General features: G+C 41.5%; 1 protein-coding gene across 5 annotated transcripts in view; it reads right to left on the bottom strand.

Moving 5' to 3' along the window:
- Positions 1 to 15,734, bottom strand: part of LOC109857514 (MAGUK p55 subfamily member 5-A) — a 70,570-nt gene that overhangs the window by 53,211 nt on the left and 1,625 nt on the right. For 2 of the 5 annotated variants that reach the window (XM_020433863.1, XM_020433870.1), the window contains exons 2-5: positions 15,580 to 15,692; positions 15,206 to 15,263; positions 3,396 to 3,456; positions 2,230 to 2,311 (exon numbers count right to left, since the gene is read on the bottom strand). In XM_020433863.1, coding sequence (XP_020289452.1) covers positions 2,230 to 2,311; positions 3,396 to 3,456; positions 15,206 to 15,263; positions 15,580 to 15,692 — 314 coding nt within the window. Of the gene's footprint in view, positions 1 to 2,229; positions 2,312 to 3,395; positions 3,457 to 4,221; positions 4,506 to 15,205; positions 15,264 to 15,579; positions 15,693 to 15,734 lie in introns of those variants that run through there. The other 3 variants (XM_020433864.1, XM_020433865.1, XM_020433866.1) reach the window with 3 other exon arrangements.

Raw genomic sequence — 15,734 nt, 5'->3', positions numbered from 1 at the left:
GGGAAAAAAAATGAATGCAGCGAAATGGCCTACAGTTTCTCGAATGACACCGCCATTGTCGTCGAATTAACTCAAGGTCCCTTTACTCTGCCGCACCTTCTATTTAACCGAATTACATACTCGTATATAAAAAAGGCCAGCGTGTAGTGACACGCTGATAATGGCGAGTACGTATACGCGTATCGCACGCAAATGGGGCGGTATCATACCTAGTTGTAACATCGAGAAAACTCGTTAACGGTCGTCAATATACACACGCACACACACACACGTATGTTGCGACATCCCCGCGCGCGATTTCCGTTCAAAGTCTATTTCGCGAGGTGTATATGAGAAATCGACGAGTATATATGTGTGAGATTTTTAAACCCACATTACCGTGTTGCAATCACGCGAAACGATCCCGCATATCTCACCAAAATATCCCGCTCGGAACGCAGTTAATGAGAAAACAATGCGCGCAACTTTTCCCGCACGAAAGTGTCAAATTGAACACACGTTTCTCTCTCATTTTGACAAAACAATTATAATTCTTTTCTCACTTTCGTGTTAAAAAAGAAAACAAATACGTATGTTAGAAAATAATTAAAATTGAAAAACGCGATATTTCGCGAAACACGAAAATCATTTCTACGGGCGATTTTGCGATGGAATGTTGCTACGTACACACGTCTTTATAGTCAGACAATTTTTTTCTTCAAAGAGAAATAAAAAAAAAAAATAACCCCAGGAAACGCACTCGTTCATTAATTAATTCATTTAACGTTTGTATTTTTTTTCCGCGTCTGAAAAGTAATTAAATCTTTAATTTTAATCAACATTTTTATAGCGCGCGACTTTATATGAGATATACTTTGTAGTGTAAAAACTTTGTTTTCACGGTAATAAAGCCGCGAACTTTGGCGAGAAAAAAAAAGAATTAATTTTATCATCATTATTTATAAAACACACATACGGAGATATGTGGGAAACGCGCGTAAAAGAATTTTTTTTTTTTCTTTTTACGCGCGTCCGTGTACAACAATGTCGAAGTTGTATCGACTTCTATCGTTTTTCTCAAAAGCACGATACTTTCGGGTGAAGTGTCGGATGACACCAATACTTGTCGCTCGGTTACTAACTCAGCGGTAGCATCAGGTATCGATACTTTCGAGACGGCTTTGCTCTCTCGACGAGAAGCGAACGTCGTCGTGGGCAAGCAATACGCGCGCGCGCCCGCCCGGCTCGTCTTTTTTTTTCTCCGGAGCGCGCGTATTACTCTTTCCGCGTAATTTCCTCTCGACAATGACGACGCGATGCCCCGACCGTTTGAAAGCGCGGAGGCGTCTATCGGGACGACCGATGAAACTCGTTTATTGCGTAATCGAAATGCCGGGTGATTTTGCCGTGATGAGGATTTCGGGTGCGAACGAGCGAGCGATGCGATACGATGCGATGCGATGCGATGCGACGCAGCACCGCGGAGAAACGCAATTCCGGCGAGCACGTTTTACACTCTCGTAAACAAGGCCGCGTGCATAATCGCCACCGTCCACCGCTCACTCATTTTCTTGGCATTCCACATTTCATAAGCAGCCAGCCTCCCGTAACGATTTCGCTCACGGCCGATCGATTCATTTGCACGCCGCGCGCCGCGAGTCCGCGGACTCGCGAATAAACGTGTGCAGTAGCCCTCGGTGCCGTGCCGGGCATGGAATCCCGCGACGAACCGCGCGAACGGAATAAGAATCGCCGGAAGACGAGGAATGCGACGTCCTTCCTAAGCGCGCTTCTCTTGCTATTCACGCGCCGGTTAGATTGCATTCAAATTGTAACTCCGCGTCAACGGCGAAATAAAAAAAACCTGAAGGTTAAACTTTTAGGATTTTGAGAACGCGCGCAGAGCTACAAGCAAAAAATGCGTAATAAAAATCTTGAAATATATCGCGTAATTAATTATTATTTTTTTCCGACCGATAAGACTTTTAAAAGAAGCTCTAACAAAAATTCGTTTTTTTATTATTATTAAACTTTTTTTTTAAACTTTTGATTTTATTTAGATTTTTAAAGAGCAACGATAAATGTAAGATCGACCGTGTAAAAGGTGAGATGATTTTTTTTTCGTGCAATGAGAAGAAGCACGCGATAGATCTCGCATCTCTCGTTCGAAACGAATCGTTCGGGGCACGCGATATTTTAACATCCGATCTAATGGCTAATTACACACGTGTATCTCGCGCTCATACATACCTGCTGATGCAGAATAGCCTGGATGTCGCGCGGCTGGATCTTCTTCAGTGCCGTCAGTTTCTGCAGCCTCTCTCTCGCGCTTCTGCGGATGAGAAAAAGCGTCCGTTTGAAAAGCTGTCGATGTGCTTGTTCACGGAAAAACCGAGGGACATATTGAAGGACGAATCACAACAACCATTAATCGCAAACTCTAATGATGTGTGTGTGCGCGCGCGCGCGCGTACTTACATGCACACGCACACACACACGTACACAGACTCGCGAATCGAGTCTTCTTCACTTCAAAAACATGCGCGACGATATAAACTCAGCTCGCGACTCACCAAAATTTGGCGAGTAAAAAATTTTTTTGCGAGATCTAATTTGCGACAGCGCGACAAGTAATTATCCGCGCGCTTCAGTGTTAAAAGATACTTTCTCGCGGTGCAATACTCGAGGCAATCAGGACCAATTTAATGGAGAGAAAAAGAGAGAAAGAAGAGACGCAATTTTCTTAGATAAGATATATACGCTTTAATTTATCTCGGCCACTCTTTCCGCGAAGATAAATCACATCTTTGAACATCAGCTAAACTAGATAAATTCCGTGTTTGAGAAAAAAAAAAGTTAACAAGGTAAGCAAAGATAATGGCTTGTAAATGAAACAAGTGCACGCACGACTATATCTTTCGGCTTCATTTTAATAAAACCGATTCTGTTCACGTTAACCAAGTTAAAAACATTAGCGAATTTATATATTTCACAAACGGCTAAAAATATATATATATATAAAAAAACAATAAAACTAAAAACTAAAAATAGTCGAAAACTAATTCTAATTTTGCGACTTGTCATCACACGAAAACTGTCATTATCGACTCGATTGAAACGCAGCGTTCTCGCAGCGATCTTTGTGACATTTAGATGACGCATTCCCGCGTTCGATCAAAAACACATTCGCTCGCTGGACATCACCGCCTTTTATGTGACGTTTAATCGATACATGATTCCGCCCCGACAGGAATGTATTTACCAGAAGCGGGACACGCTAGAGATCTCTCGCCTCGGTGAGAGATGCGTTACACGCCCGTTATATTACCGTACGTACGTATACGTTACGCGCATATATATATAATAACAACAAGATTATACTTTTGGGGCAAATTATTACTCGCTCATTAGCTCACCTTTCGACGGCGATAACCCAGGCGTCTCGTATCCGCCCAGCGTTTGGCCCGTCCAGCTCTTCTGTCGGGAATTCACGAAGAATTAATTAGGCAAATTTATCGCGTATTTAACATGCGTCAGAGAACCCATTATCAAGCTCGTGCGGCTACCGTTAAATAGCGGCCGTGTAATGGAGAAGAGCAGAAATAAGTGAAGCGCGCACCGCGGACTCTGACAAATTTCCCTTCGTTTCTCATTTACGCGCAACCTCGTGTTTTCATTAATTCTATATATCTCTCCCGCCTGCGGCGGTCCGATTGCGTATCATCAAGCAGTGAAAATTACAAAAGCAAGCGAATTTGGTTAAATTATTTAGAATCCTACACATAATAATCTCTTCATATATATAGATATATATATATATACATATATATCTCTTTCTCTCAACAACCAGTAAATTCGTCTACACTTTGGAAATTTTCACTGCATTCTGTCATACACAACTCACATCTCTGAATAGCCGTCGGCAAAGCTTTCTTTTTCTTTTGCGCAGAAAAAGAGACCACCGCGCGCGGTTACGAGTATATTTTTATTCACGTCTCTCGGTAATTCCCTAAACGTTATTTTTTTCTTAAATATGATAACGAAATGTTTCTACATTTTAGTTTTTCTACTTTAATTTAAGTTCTTTCGCGAGATACTTTGTATGCACGATCGTAAAAGCCCACGTTGTCCTCGTAATTTTTTTGCATGTCGTTTATTTATATCGTCCCTTAGCGGGGAATAACTACGCGTGTCAACCCACTTTTCTATAAAAAAAGAAAAATCTGATCGATCGCCGACTACCGTTCTTAGTGCGGGACGACGCATCCTCGTCGGTTTCCTCGTCGTCGATGAATTTTATAGCAGACAAATCAAAATGTCTCGCCACGTCCTCGGATTCTACAACGCAATTCGAAAACTCGACAAATTTCGGCGGGTCGTCGACAATCGACTCGTCGACAACGATCGACCGTCCATCGAGACCCGAACGCGTTGTGCAGCCGCAAAAAATCAACTTGCGAAAAAATCTCGACATATTCACGCTTCGTAGGAACAAGCAATTTCTGTGAACGGTTTTACGTTTTTTTCCAAGTTAAAAAAAAATTGTTTTCCACACTTGTGGCTATAAGTCACACTTGTTTTTTTCATTCACTGGTGAATCACGTTGATTCCGGCTTACATTCAATCACATTTTGTGTTACGTGATGAGAAACTAAAACCGTGTGCTTCGTGTTTTAATTTTTTTAAATTTCAACTCTCTGTATAAAAATTTTAAATTATTTAAAAACATTCGTCATTTTCTTGCTTTTCTTCTATTGAGCGGAATTAATCTTTTCTTTTTCTTTTTTGTTTTGTTTTTTTTTTTTTGTTTAATCAGACACTAAATTGATCTTGTCTAACTGTTCTGCTTTTTGCAACACAAATGGAAAATAACGTCTCACACCGCCGCCGCCGTCTTTTTAATAACGCAACGTATTTCCGAAAGTCTCAATTAGCAAACTAGTCAATTCATTGTTCACACTAGCTGTGATCGATTGGTGGACTCGTTATAACGATATTCGGAAACTGATATCGACACTGTTGAACACTGAATGAAAGCTCTTCGAGACTACTACGACGGTCACCGAAAGCTTTTCTGAAAGAGGACGATATTCGCGCGTGTCACGTTAAACTAGAAAATAAACTCTCTCTCCTCCGCAGTCGGCGACTGAGAATGGATAGCACAGACGCATTCACGAAGGAGGTTTATATTTGGAACTAACACGCTGGCACAGACGATAAAAATTGACAGAGAGCGCAAAGTTCAACGCACTTAACGCACTCCGCTACCAAAAGGTGAAATGTTTTATAACGACGAAGGGTGAAACGAACAAGACGAAGCCGGCGATCGATACACACACACACACACACATACTCTCTCTCTCTCTCTCTCTCTCTCTCTCTCTCTCTCTCTCTCTCTCTCTCTTTCTGTGCGCCCTGTCATTCTCAAATTCCTAAAATACGTGTGGACTCCTCTCCGGGGATCGTTTCATTCTTTTTGTTACCAGTTGTGTGCGATGTGATCTCCGACCTGGTTTCCTCGCAATCCGCTTTAGCGCGAATGGGGGAGAAGCTGATTAAATGTACGTCTAGCGGTTTTCATTCTCGGAGAAGACCGGCCTCGAGACATTTCGCTCCGGCTATTTGAAATTCACGGACGAAACGCGTCGCATTTTATTTCCCATTTTATTTTTACACTTCACTTTATTCTCGAAAGGAAAACTCTTTGATCAAATCGATCACTCGAACTTCGCCAGGAGAGAATTGAAGAGAAATTTTGTTCCGCGCGCAACGCGCAAAGGATAATTAATAATTTTTCCATTTGCGCCAATCAATTGGCGTAATTAAATAAAATCTCTGTTAAAAATTTATTCGACCGCGAGCCAATTACATGTATATATATATACATCGTCGTACATTCCTTTTGCGTGTCGTTGCGGCAATTTTCGATATTAGCGCGCGCGTCGCTTATAAACGATGGCCGCACAACGTTTTCACATGATGTATTATACATGTGTACTTCGTACTTCGCTCATTGTCTCTTGAACGCGCATACATATCTGATATTAGCTGTGCAGCGCAATTGCGTATCACTTGAAACGTTCTAGGCCAGGTCTACGAGCGCGTTCCGTGTCACTACCTGCATACATTCATTGCCTTAACGCCTTTTGTGTTTCCCGCTGAACGCGATAGGGAAGAGAGAACGCATTAAGCGAGTGAAGATTCGCAACGCTCGCCGTTCCCGTTTCCTTTTCAAAATGCTCTCTGGCACGGATCCAAAACGCATTCGGATATGGCACGGTATAATTCGGAGAAAGTGTGTTTTCATCTGAAAGCGCGCGCGCGCCCCTCGTTCTTCTAGTCCTGTTTCATTGCAAAATGGTCCTGACGGCGACAAGCCGTGAATATCTCGCGCGAATACGATGAGAAATACGGAACGTGCGAAAAGCTTCGTCGGTTTTGTCGAATTTCGGACGGAATATAAAAATTGCAACTCTCTTCGAAAGTTCTCCGAGCGAATCCGAAGTGTTGTCGGTAGCAACTATAAACGAATTTTGCGTTTCCATCGGTGTGACATTTTATGAGATAAAATTTTGTTTTCCTCATTCTTCTCTTTTAACTTTTGCCGACAATTTGGATTTATGATTTTTTTTCAACTTCGTTCGAGCCTTTCCGTCGAAAGCACTCGGAGAGATCTCTCGGAAACGGTTACACGCGCGGCAACACATAATAAAGATAAAAATTGATAAATTACATAAGTACGGGAAGAATATTGCCAATGTATAATTAGATAATCCGCGAAGAACACATGGTTCAATTATAACGTAATAATGATGTGTCTATTAATGTCTATCAGATATACGAGCTAATTACGAAATACGTGTGCGGAATTAATGGAATTAATGCGCGCCGGTTCTTCGCGCGCGGTAATTTCTCATTTAGCGCCAAATATAACCGGCATCTCTCATTCCGCGATCCTCCATTCCGTGTTTACAATGAATAAGACAGTCGTATGAATATATATATATACCTACGGCAAACAGAATTCGGAGAGAGTCGAGATCGCATTTGGTGCTAAATGCGGCGCACAATGGGGGGATGCGAATGCGGGTTGAAGACAGGGGGCGAGAGATAGGGCGAAGGAAGATTGAGTAGCCAATGTACGTTCGCGAACATTCGGTAACGCGGGTAAATTCGGGTCAAGCAATGCGTTGCCTCGATATCTACCTGCTGCGGGTCTCTCTCAAGTGATTCTCCTCCCGCGAACAGAGAGAAATCCTCAACTCCTCCGTCGAAACGGTAACTGTGAACGCTCGAGCATCTGTGTATATATATGTATATATACGCGCGTGTATATATGTATACACAGCGTCGCGCCAATCAACCGTATTACGTTAAGTAGGCTTTGCCACTCCGGGGAGGAGAACTAAGCCAAAACGGCTCTTCGAAAAGCGCCGTCAAGTTCGATAGTTGATTGGCGGTTAACTTGCAAATAATTAAAGTCGGTCAATCCCGTGTTAAAATACCGTATCGGAGACCGCAATCGTATTGTCCGTCGCGCAATCGGGCGAAAATTAGCACCACGTTTCTCCACCAAAGTGAGAAAAGGAATTTGCATCTCTTTGCCTCGATACCGCGATTTCGTGTTGCGATAAACGCTTAAAAAGAGACAAATGCGCAGACAAACAAATGATACTTAAAATTTAATTATTTTTTTTTTTTTTTTTGCTGTTAAAAACGAACGACCGAATTAAAAGAAAAATTTGTATTCCATTCTTCCGAATCTTACGAATACGATCAACGAATAGTCGATTTAATGTTCGTCACTTGAGATTTTATTCTCTTACAGTTTTTTATATGAATTATTAAAATGTACAACATCTGACTTTGTCTACGTATACAGTTTTTATAAGCAAATACGAAAAAAAGAGAAGAAAAAAAGAAAAACAAAACTGTATCAGCGAGAAGAGAATGGTTTCGATCATATGAGTAATACTTTTGCCGGTTGACCAAGAGAGGAGGCGTAAAAACCAGTTTTCTAACTGTATAAGCGCTTTGCCCACAATCGCGAATATAGCGCGCGCACGCATACAACAACACACACGACAAGTAAGCAACGCGGAGACACGCGTCTGGCGAATTTTCGAACGTTTGTTACAAATTGAAGATTTTCCGCGATCCCGTGCCAAGATCTTGTTATTATTAACAATTTACACGCATTCATTTGAAAAAATGTTTTTTACAGATAGATTTTAAAGATATTTCGAAAAACTTTGCTGATAATTGTGAAGATACAGATTATGTAAACCGCACAAGACGCGAATGTTTTCCATTCCTGTTAGTCATCTCTAGGAAAAAACTACGTTCACGGAAATCTCAGTGCGCGCAAATCTCGTCTCTTTTTTTCCTTGTGTGTTGGCTTTTAATAAAATAAAAAACTCGATTGTTTCAAGCTTATTCAGGTTTTAAACATAGCTCGCCGCGTTTTATTCAACAATTCGAGCGGCAACACTAGCGCGTTTTCTTAAACGCGCATGTAAACCGAAAATGATTTAATGGAAACGGTATTTGCTTAGTTTCTTTGCGGTGGATTACGCCTGTAACAGCTGGTAAATTGTTGGAACGAAAGACATCGCTCAGAATTATTGAAGGTAATAGAGAAACAATCGCTAACGGTTCGCTAACTTTTACGAGCGCGATAACTGTTTTCCCGAAGAGACCTAACTATTATATATATATATATATATTACGTTATATATATATTACGTTATATCGAATCCGAGATTGCGATCCGACGACGGCCGACTGCGACTGTCAGCCGAAATTCTCAAGCAACTATGTGCGCATTACTTGGCACACGGTGCGTTTCGTCACAGATCAATAACGTCAGATATATGTATACCACGGACATAATCACATGAATTCTCGCGCTAATGCATCGCAATGTCTAATTTGTAAGTGACATGTAGATGTCAAATTTTGACAAGCGATCACACGACTACTACAACGTATATATTAACGGGGGATTTGTGGCATAAAATATAGAGACGAAGAAAAATCAATAGCCGAATTGTACAATTTCCTTGTTTTGAAAATTTGTTATATTCGTTAAAAATTTAATTAACATTAAATTTTGCGCAAGCGGACACGACACGTAAAACCTCGGCGATTACGTCAATCGCCGTGGAGGAAGGAGCGAGAATACATGAGAGATACAACATCAATTAGCGATTACATGAGACTTATTTAACGCGTTACATCATTGCGCGTTGTATCGCAGGCCACGGGACGTCTGCATAAGAGGTTAAATAAAAAAAAAAAAAAATGGCGATGGAAATGGCGAGAGAGATCGTGCCGCGTTTTTAAAAAGATCCCGAAACAATTTTCTTAATCATATAAATATCTCCGCGTTTACGTAACGACAACAACAACAACAACAACAACAAATTCAATTAATCTTCAGAATTTCAATAATGTATATAATGCAAATCTGCGTGATGATTGTATAAATTTGTGTGTCGCAAACAAAAAAAAAAAAAAAAACCCCCGACTACAAATCCATCAAGGAAGCTGTGCTCGGGTGATATTGTAACAGATTCTGGGACACAGATGTGACACCGATCGGTGACGATCGCAGCATACTGTCGCGCAAAAAAAGAGCTTTGTAGCACATTTGGCTCCCTTTTTCCCTAGACTACGTGCCTGATTCAGCGATTGGAATTCAACAGGTTGGGACGAAACAATTTAGCGCGCATCACGGGAGAAAGTGTGCGCGAGACGATTTAAGCGATCGCGCCTAATTTATACGTCGGCGGCAGATCTGCTCCCCGGGCCGTTCATTCTCGATTTCTGCCGCATGCCTATCGCGTTCTCGCACGCGAGCGCACCAGCACGCGTATACGGGGTGCTCTCTCCGTGCGAAAAGCGCAAAAGTCAGCGAAAATTAATATGAATTTTCACCCGGGGGTTCGAGTTTGCATTTTTTTTTTTTTTTTGCACGCGCAATTTATTGCGCGGTCGCTCGTTGCAATTTCTAGCTCGTTATCGATATTACACATTCCACACTGGACTCAAATCTCGAATTACAAATCTCAGGTCGCCGATCAGGATTAAAAATGAAAAATATTGGTTGCGCGATCATCACCGTTTTACATTCCCGGAATCTGATTAGTTCGTGAGGTTCTTTTCCTCGATTTTTCATCAATCAAAATGCAGGAAATCGTTAGCGGAATTCGTTAAATCGACGTTACGTTATTCTTCCGCGTCGTTTCGCCGATCACCCAGTATATTATCGCTCCGGTTTCTGCTGCATTCGCTCGACTGCCTCCGTGCCTCGCGCTCGTAAAACCCGTGCCTCTTGTCTTATGCACCGGTATCAGCACTCGCCCGGCTTTACACATCTCTCCCGTTTCCTATTCCCCTTCGTCACGTCCAGCGTTCGAAGCGGCGCGGCGCAGCGCGCAAGCAGCGCTTCCTCGTTTCCTGACGGGACGTGTCGGTGTGTGCATACATTCAGGAGCGCGCGCGGATACGCCCACCACGACAATACGCGTTTGACACGCATCGTGCGCAGCGCGATTGTTGGCCTCCCACATCATCGGGGAAAGAGGAAAAAAAACATTTCACATTATTTCGCGGTACGCACGTACGGAAGACGGATGTAGCTTTTGACGTAAAAAAAAAAATCACGCGCCGGACCGTTCGCCGAACTCCCGTTTCTGTTTTTTTTTGTTTTCTGAATTTCTCAAAGCAACGCGCGACATCCAAACGGACGTTCAAATTTGAATTTTATTTAGTCCAAACGTTCGCAAACATTTATATAAATATTTGAAAAAAATATATTATTATAAATAATCTATTTTCGATATTTTTAACACGTACGAAATAATAAATAATAAATACGTGTGTTCAATAATATTAATTAAAAGCGCGCGCACATTCAAACATACACATTTGCGATATGTTTTTAAAACATTTATTGTGCGATCTCTCGCTTCTGTGAGCGAGTAATTGTTTAAACAAAAAAAAAAAAAAAAATTATCGGATAGTGTTTTTTCTTCTCTATCGATCGCTCTTCTGACGCTCGTACATAATTCAAGATATTCTTGAAATTTTTTTATGTATGCGAGCAAAAATTTTTTTAGATAAATTCTGTGTTATAAATATAAAAAAGAATATATATATGTGTAACATTCATCGCGCGATGAGCAGCGGCGCGGGTTTAAAAGAAAGAATGCGCAAAATTCAGAAGCGATGGCACGACCGATGACGTTGACCGATGACGCAAGAACGTGACGTTCACGCCTCTCTATAACAATGGATTGTAACAGACGTTTTCGCCGGTCATTCTTGCCTTTTATTGAAGCAAATAAAATTTCGTTCGATATGTTACCGATCGCTATTTGCCCATCTACATGCGCGAGTAGAGTAAATAACGTTTTTATAGAGAGAAAAAAAAATTTTCTCGTTTTAATGAGCCGATTTTGGCGTGCAAACGAACGTATTTACTTCGCAAAATAATAAATTGATTATATACGCTTGGTTGGCGAACATTTTTATTCATCGTTTTTGCTCCATATTATTTAGCATTTTCAGAGAGACGGGATTATTATCCATTTAAAATAGTCCTCTTTTCTCTCTCTCTCTCTCTCTCGTGGATTATTTTTGCAAACAAAATTTCTTCACGTATACGGTGGTTTCGCTACGTATATACTAATACGCTAGTAATGAATGATAAATTACAACGCGGCTAAAAAAAAACTCTTACAAAGGCTTGGTAATAACTTCGGACTACAGGACTTCTTAACGTCATATTTATAAAGAAGAGTCCGAAATGAGATTGAATGTCTATATTTTATTGCAAAGAACGTAATCAAACTGAGAGCGTAATATAGAAGCACGGCATAAAAATGCAATAACCTATTATCCTGAGAAACTATCAGTCTCGATTCTCTATTTCTCTCTCTCTCTCTCTCGACACATCTCATATACCCGAAGTAAAAATACTATTTTGTAAATCAGGAAGATGAAATTGAGAGAACGCGATAGAGAAAGATGATAATGTGAATTTTTATGTACATAACTTTATAAACGAAGTTAAATCGTTTTTAGTGTGTGTTTTAACGCTAGCTTTTTAATTATCAGCGAAAAGAAAGGGAAAAAAGAACGCAAATTATAGGAGGCGAGCTAAATAATTATCACGAGCTTTCGCTCAAAGCATCCCGTGATAATAACACACGCTCGGAAAAAAAAAAAAAAAAAAACGAGCGAAATAGGGACGAAAGAGAGATATATTTTTTAATATAAATCAAATGAAATTATTACTTCGCGTAAAATAGTTCCAAGATCGAATCGCGCATTCGCGATATATATATATAACGAGATGATTTAACAACGTGAGACGTGCATCTTAGCGTGAATCGGCGAATTAAAAGAAATCGCGCGCGCGCGCAATTAAATGCAAATTATTCTGTAAAACGTTCGATAAATTATCGGCGATCGCGTGGAACACGAAGCGATAAAGAAACGCAATAAAAGTCGAGTCTACAAAACCGCGATACCAGGTCGTAAACAGCGCGGACGCCAGCTGAAAACCGCGAAGCGTTCCGAGGAAAGGTATGTATCGGAAATAAGTGGCGCGCGTGGTATTGCGAAGTCTACATGTCACAAGAGAGAGAGACGGGAAAAAAGAAGATAGATAGAGAGAGAGAGAGAGAGAGATGGATGGCGGAAGGAAAGAGGGACGTCGCCACGGAGAGAAACATTGGCAATATTCTGGTACCGACTTCTCCGCAGAAAGCGCGGCCACGAAAGTGCTGCAAGAGTCATCGTGAGAAACGAACACAACCACCGCCGGATCGCTTCAAGTGTCTAGAAAGGAACGAAAGAGCGCGATGAGGAGAAAAGGAGTAGTTACCTTCTGCAGATCGCCGGGATCGTCGAGATGATGACGCCAGAGAAAGAGAAAGAGAGAGAGACAGAGAGAAAGAAAAAATATAAAAGAGAGAGAGAGAGAGAGGGAAGGAGAAAAAGAGAAAGAAACAGAAGGCGAGTGTCTCCGCGAGAGATCCTCCGGCCTGGAAGCGGGGAAACGCTCGTTGAAGTCGCTCGTGCAAACACCACCCTCGGTAACACCAGTACCAATAGCAACACACAGAACGACACCAATTTCTCACGAACGCGCGCACCCTCTTCACATCCGGCTATACGTGACGGACTAGCCGTCACTCATTATCCGATCCGCGATAACGCGATAACATCCGTCATATGCGTGATTCTTTCGACGCGCGAAAATCAGGTGCGAGTGACGGCTGGTGAAACGTATTCACAACACACACGTTGTTGCGCGCGCGCGCGCACCCAGGACGAAAGCTACCGATAATACGGCCGAGAGTCACGACGGCAACAGATCTCCGACTGAGAAGATTTTTGCGCGTTCTCCAAAGTGGGAAAAGGTTCGCCGTCAAAGAAGATGCTCGAACACGAACACGAACGGCGGGTCGCCGCGTCGTCGTTGCGCGCTCGCGGATTGTGTGACACGCTCGCGATAACGGCGTGCGCGCGCGGAACGAAGCGCAAAACCGCGTTGACGCGCGTACGAACGGTTTCTCCGTACTGCCAAGCGGCGCGGAGCGTGACAGCGAAATACCATTCGAAGGTTATACCTGGTCCGCCATGTGCAACCGCTGGCCTGTCTGTCTGCCTGCCTGCCTGCCTATCTCCGAAGTCCTCCACTTCTCCTGTCCCCACCTCTTGGCCGCGATACCGTACGCGGTCACCTGAAACGTTTACCTGGCGAATCTCGGATTCGCACGAACCTGTCCGGAATCGGCCGACGATTCTCCTGAGCGCCGTTTGAATTTTACCGCGCCGCTGAATAACAAACGTCTTCAGACCGCTTATCGCTTATCGCGGTTAAATTATTTGAAACAAAAAAAATAAAATAAAATAAAATAAATGCGAGCATCGAGCGAATGTTTGAACGCGACGCAAGAAACGCGAACACGTTACACGCTGATGAACTGCGAATTAAAGCTAATGCAATAATGTCGGTGGTGTTGTGAATGGAAACAACAGATAAATAAGTAATCAAAATTTAATATGATTTAAATGCCTTAAGCGAATTAAAGAGCTTACGATTCGCAATTCATGACCATAGATGCAATGGTAAAATCGATTTCAATAAACCTGTTATCAGCGCTCAATATACCGGCGCTATTCATACAAACGAGTCGTCTATACGTTATCGTTTATACTGACGTTATCGTCTATGTGCCGTGTATCGACGGTGGCGACATAAAAAATATATGGAACAGTATGGAAATAATCATGATTATTTTCAGAACACATCTTTATATTTTTATATGGCACACACACGCGCGCGCACTTTTGTAATAATTTTATGCAAAAACTTCGATGGCAGCAAATCCATTATTGCAAGTGGAAAGAAACATGACTTTTCCATCTGGAAAAATTTTCCAGTTTTATCTTTTATCGTTTCCCTTTATGCGATTTTGAGCATCGCCGGTGGAAAATTGTTCACCGGCAAAAATGCGTCGATATCAATTGCGCGGTTTGATATTTCCACAAACGTTTGTATCCGCGCGTTACCGCGCGAAATTCTTATTTTCGCTCCGTCTCCAACATTATCGCGCACGTAGCGCGCGTTTCATCAGCGTTTAAACGTTTGTTGTGCGTGACTAGACGCGTTCGCTTGACGTGCGCCAACATTACGTGCGAGACGACGCGAAATCCGTGATATATGCCAACGAACGTCGAATTCGCTGTTGAGTTTGCTCGGGGAAACGGTTGCGATAAAGCAAACAATATTGTGCAAAAAAAATGTCTCATTTGCTTGAATGACACCTGTTTCAGAGAATAATCAACGTTTGCCAACTGTTTGAAGTAACGAGAGAATATAGATGAATCCACGTGAAAAGCTGACGCTTCGCGAGCAGCCACTTCCGCCTTTATCTTTCTAGACTGTGCTTTCCTCTCTCTTGTAATTTTAAACTTTTAATTACAATTATTATACTCGTTACACATTTGTGTTTCAATTCAGAAATCTGGCGACAGATTCTCCCCGACGACTGCTCATAAAAGATTTTGTGTATTTGTTTATATATGTTTCTTTGACGCTTCGCTTATTATTTCTGCTCTTTCCCTCCAAAACTTTTAATGGACTCGGATAATGCTCTTGTTCCGCTAATTAACAAGCGAAAATATTAATATAAAAGAATCGACTCACCCATTTTGTTTCCGCTTCTTCTCCGAACACGAAGACATATTGTTCGAGACTTGATACACTAAATCAGAACAAATACAATTATCAGAATTACGCGTGAGAGCAAAGAGTGTACACGAATGTACAAAAATACGTTTATGTTATAGAAAAAATTTTATCTTATATTTCCGTCTGCCAACAAAAAATTATAGCGTTTGCTAAACGCTTTTATATAAATTATTTTACATTATTTTTTTATCTTTTATATTATTTTATATTCTTTTTATCTTCACAAGATATGAAATGAAATTATCTCAAATGTATAATAGACGTATATATTTAAAAATGCACTAAAACAAAAAATATATACTATTGCCAAGTTACACTGACGTAATTACCTGATGTATGTATTGAATGACTTCGTTATGAGTTGCATTTTCTAAGGTGCGACCGTTCACTTCTAAAATTTCATCGCCCACTTCTAGAGTATCCGCATTGTCCGCCGGCGATCCTGCATATACAAATATAATCTTGCTGCAATATTTTTTCTTTT

This window comes from Pseudomyrmex gracilis, unplaced genomic scaffold (genome assembly GCF_002006095.1).
Source record: "Pseudomyrmex gracilis isolate BER0280 unplaced genomic scaffold, ASM200609v1 scaffold_162, whole genome shotgun sequence".
Lineage (NCBI taxonomy): Eukaryota > Metazoa > Arthropoda > Insecta > Hymenoptera > Formicidae > Pseudomyrmex > Pseudomyrmex gracilis.
Note: the sequence above shows the minus strand (reverse complement) of the source record. Positions and strands in the feature narration are given on the sequence as shown.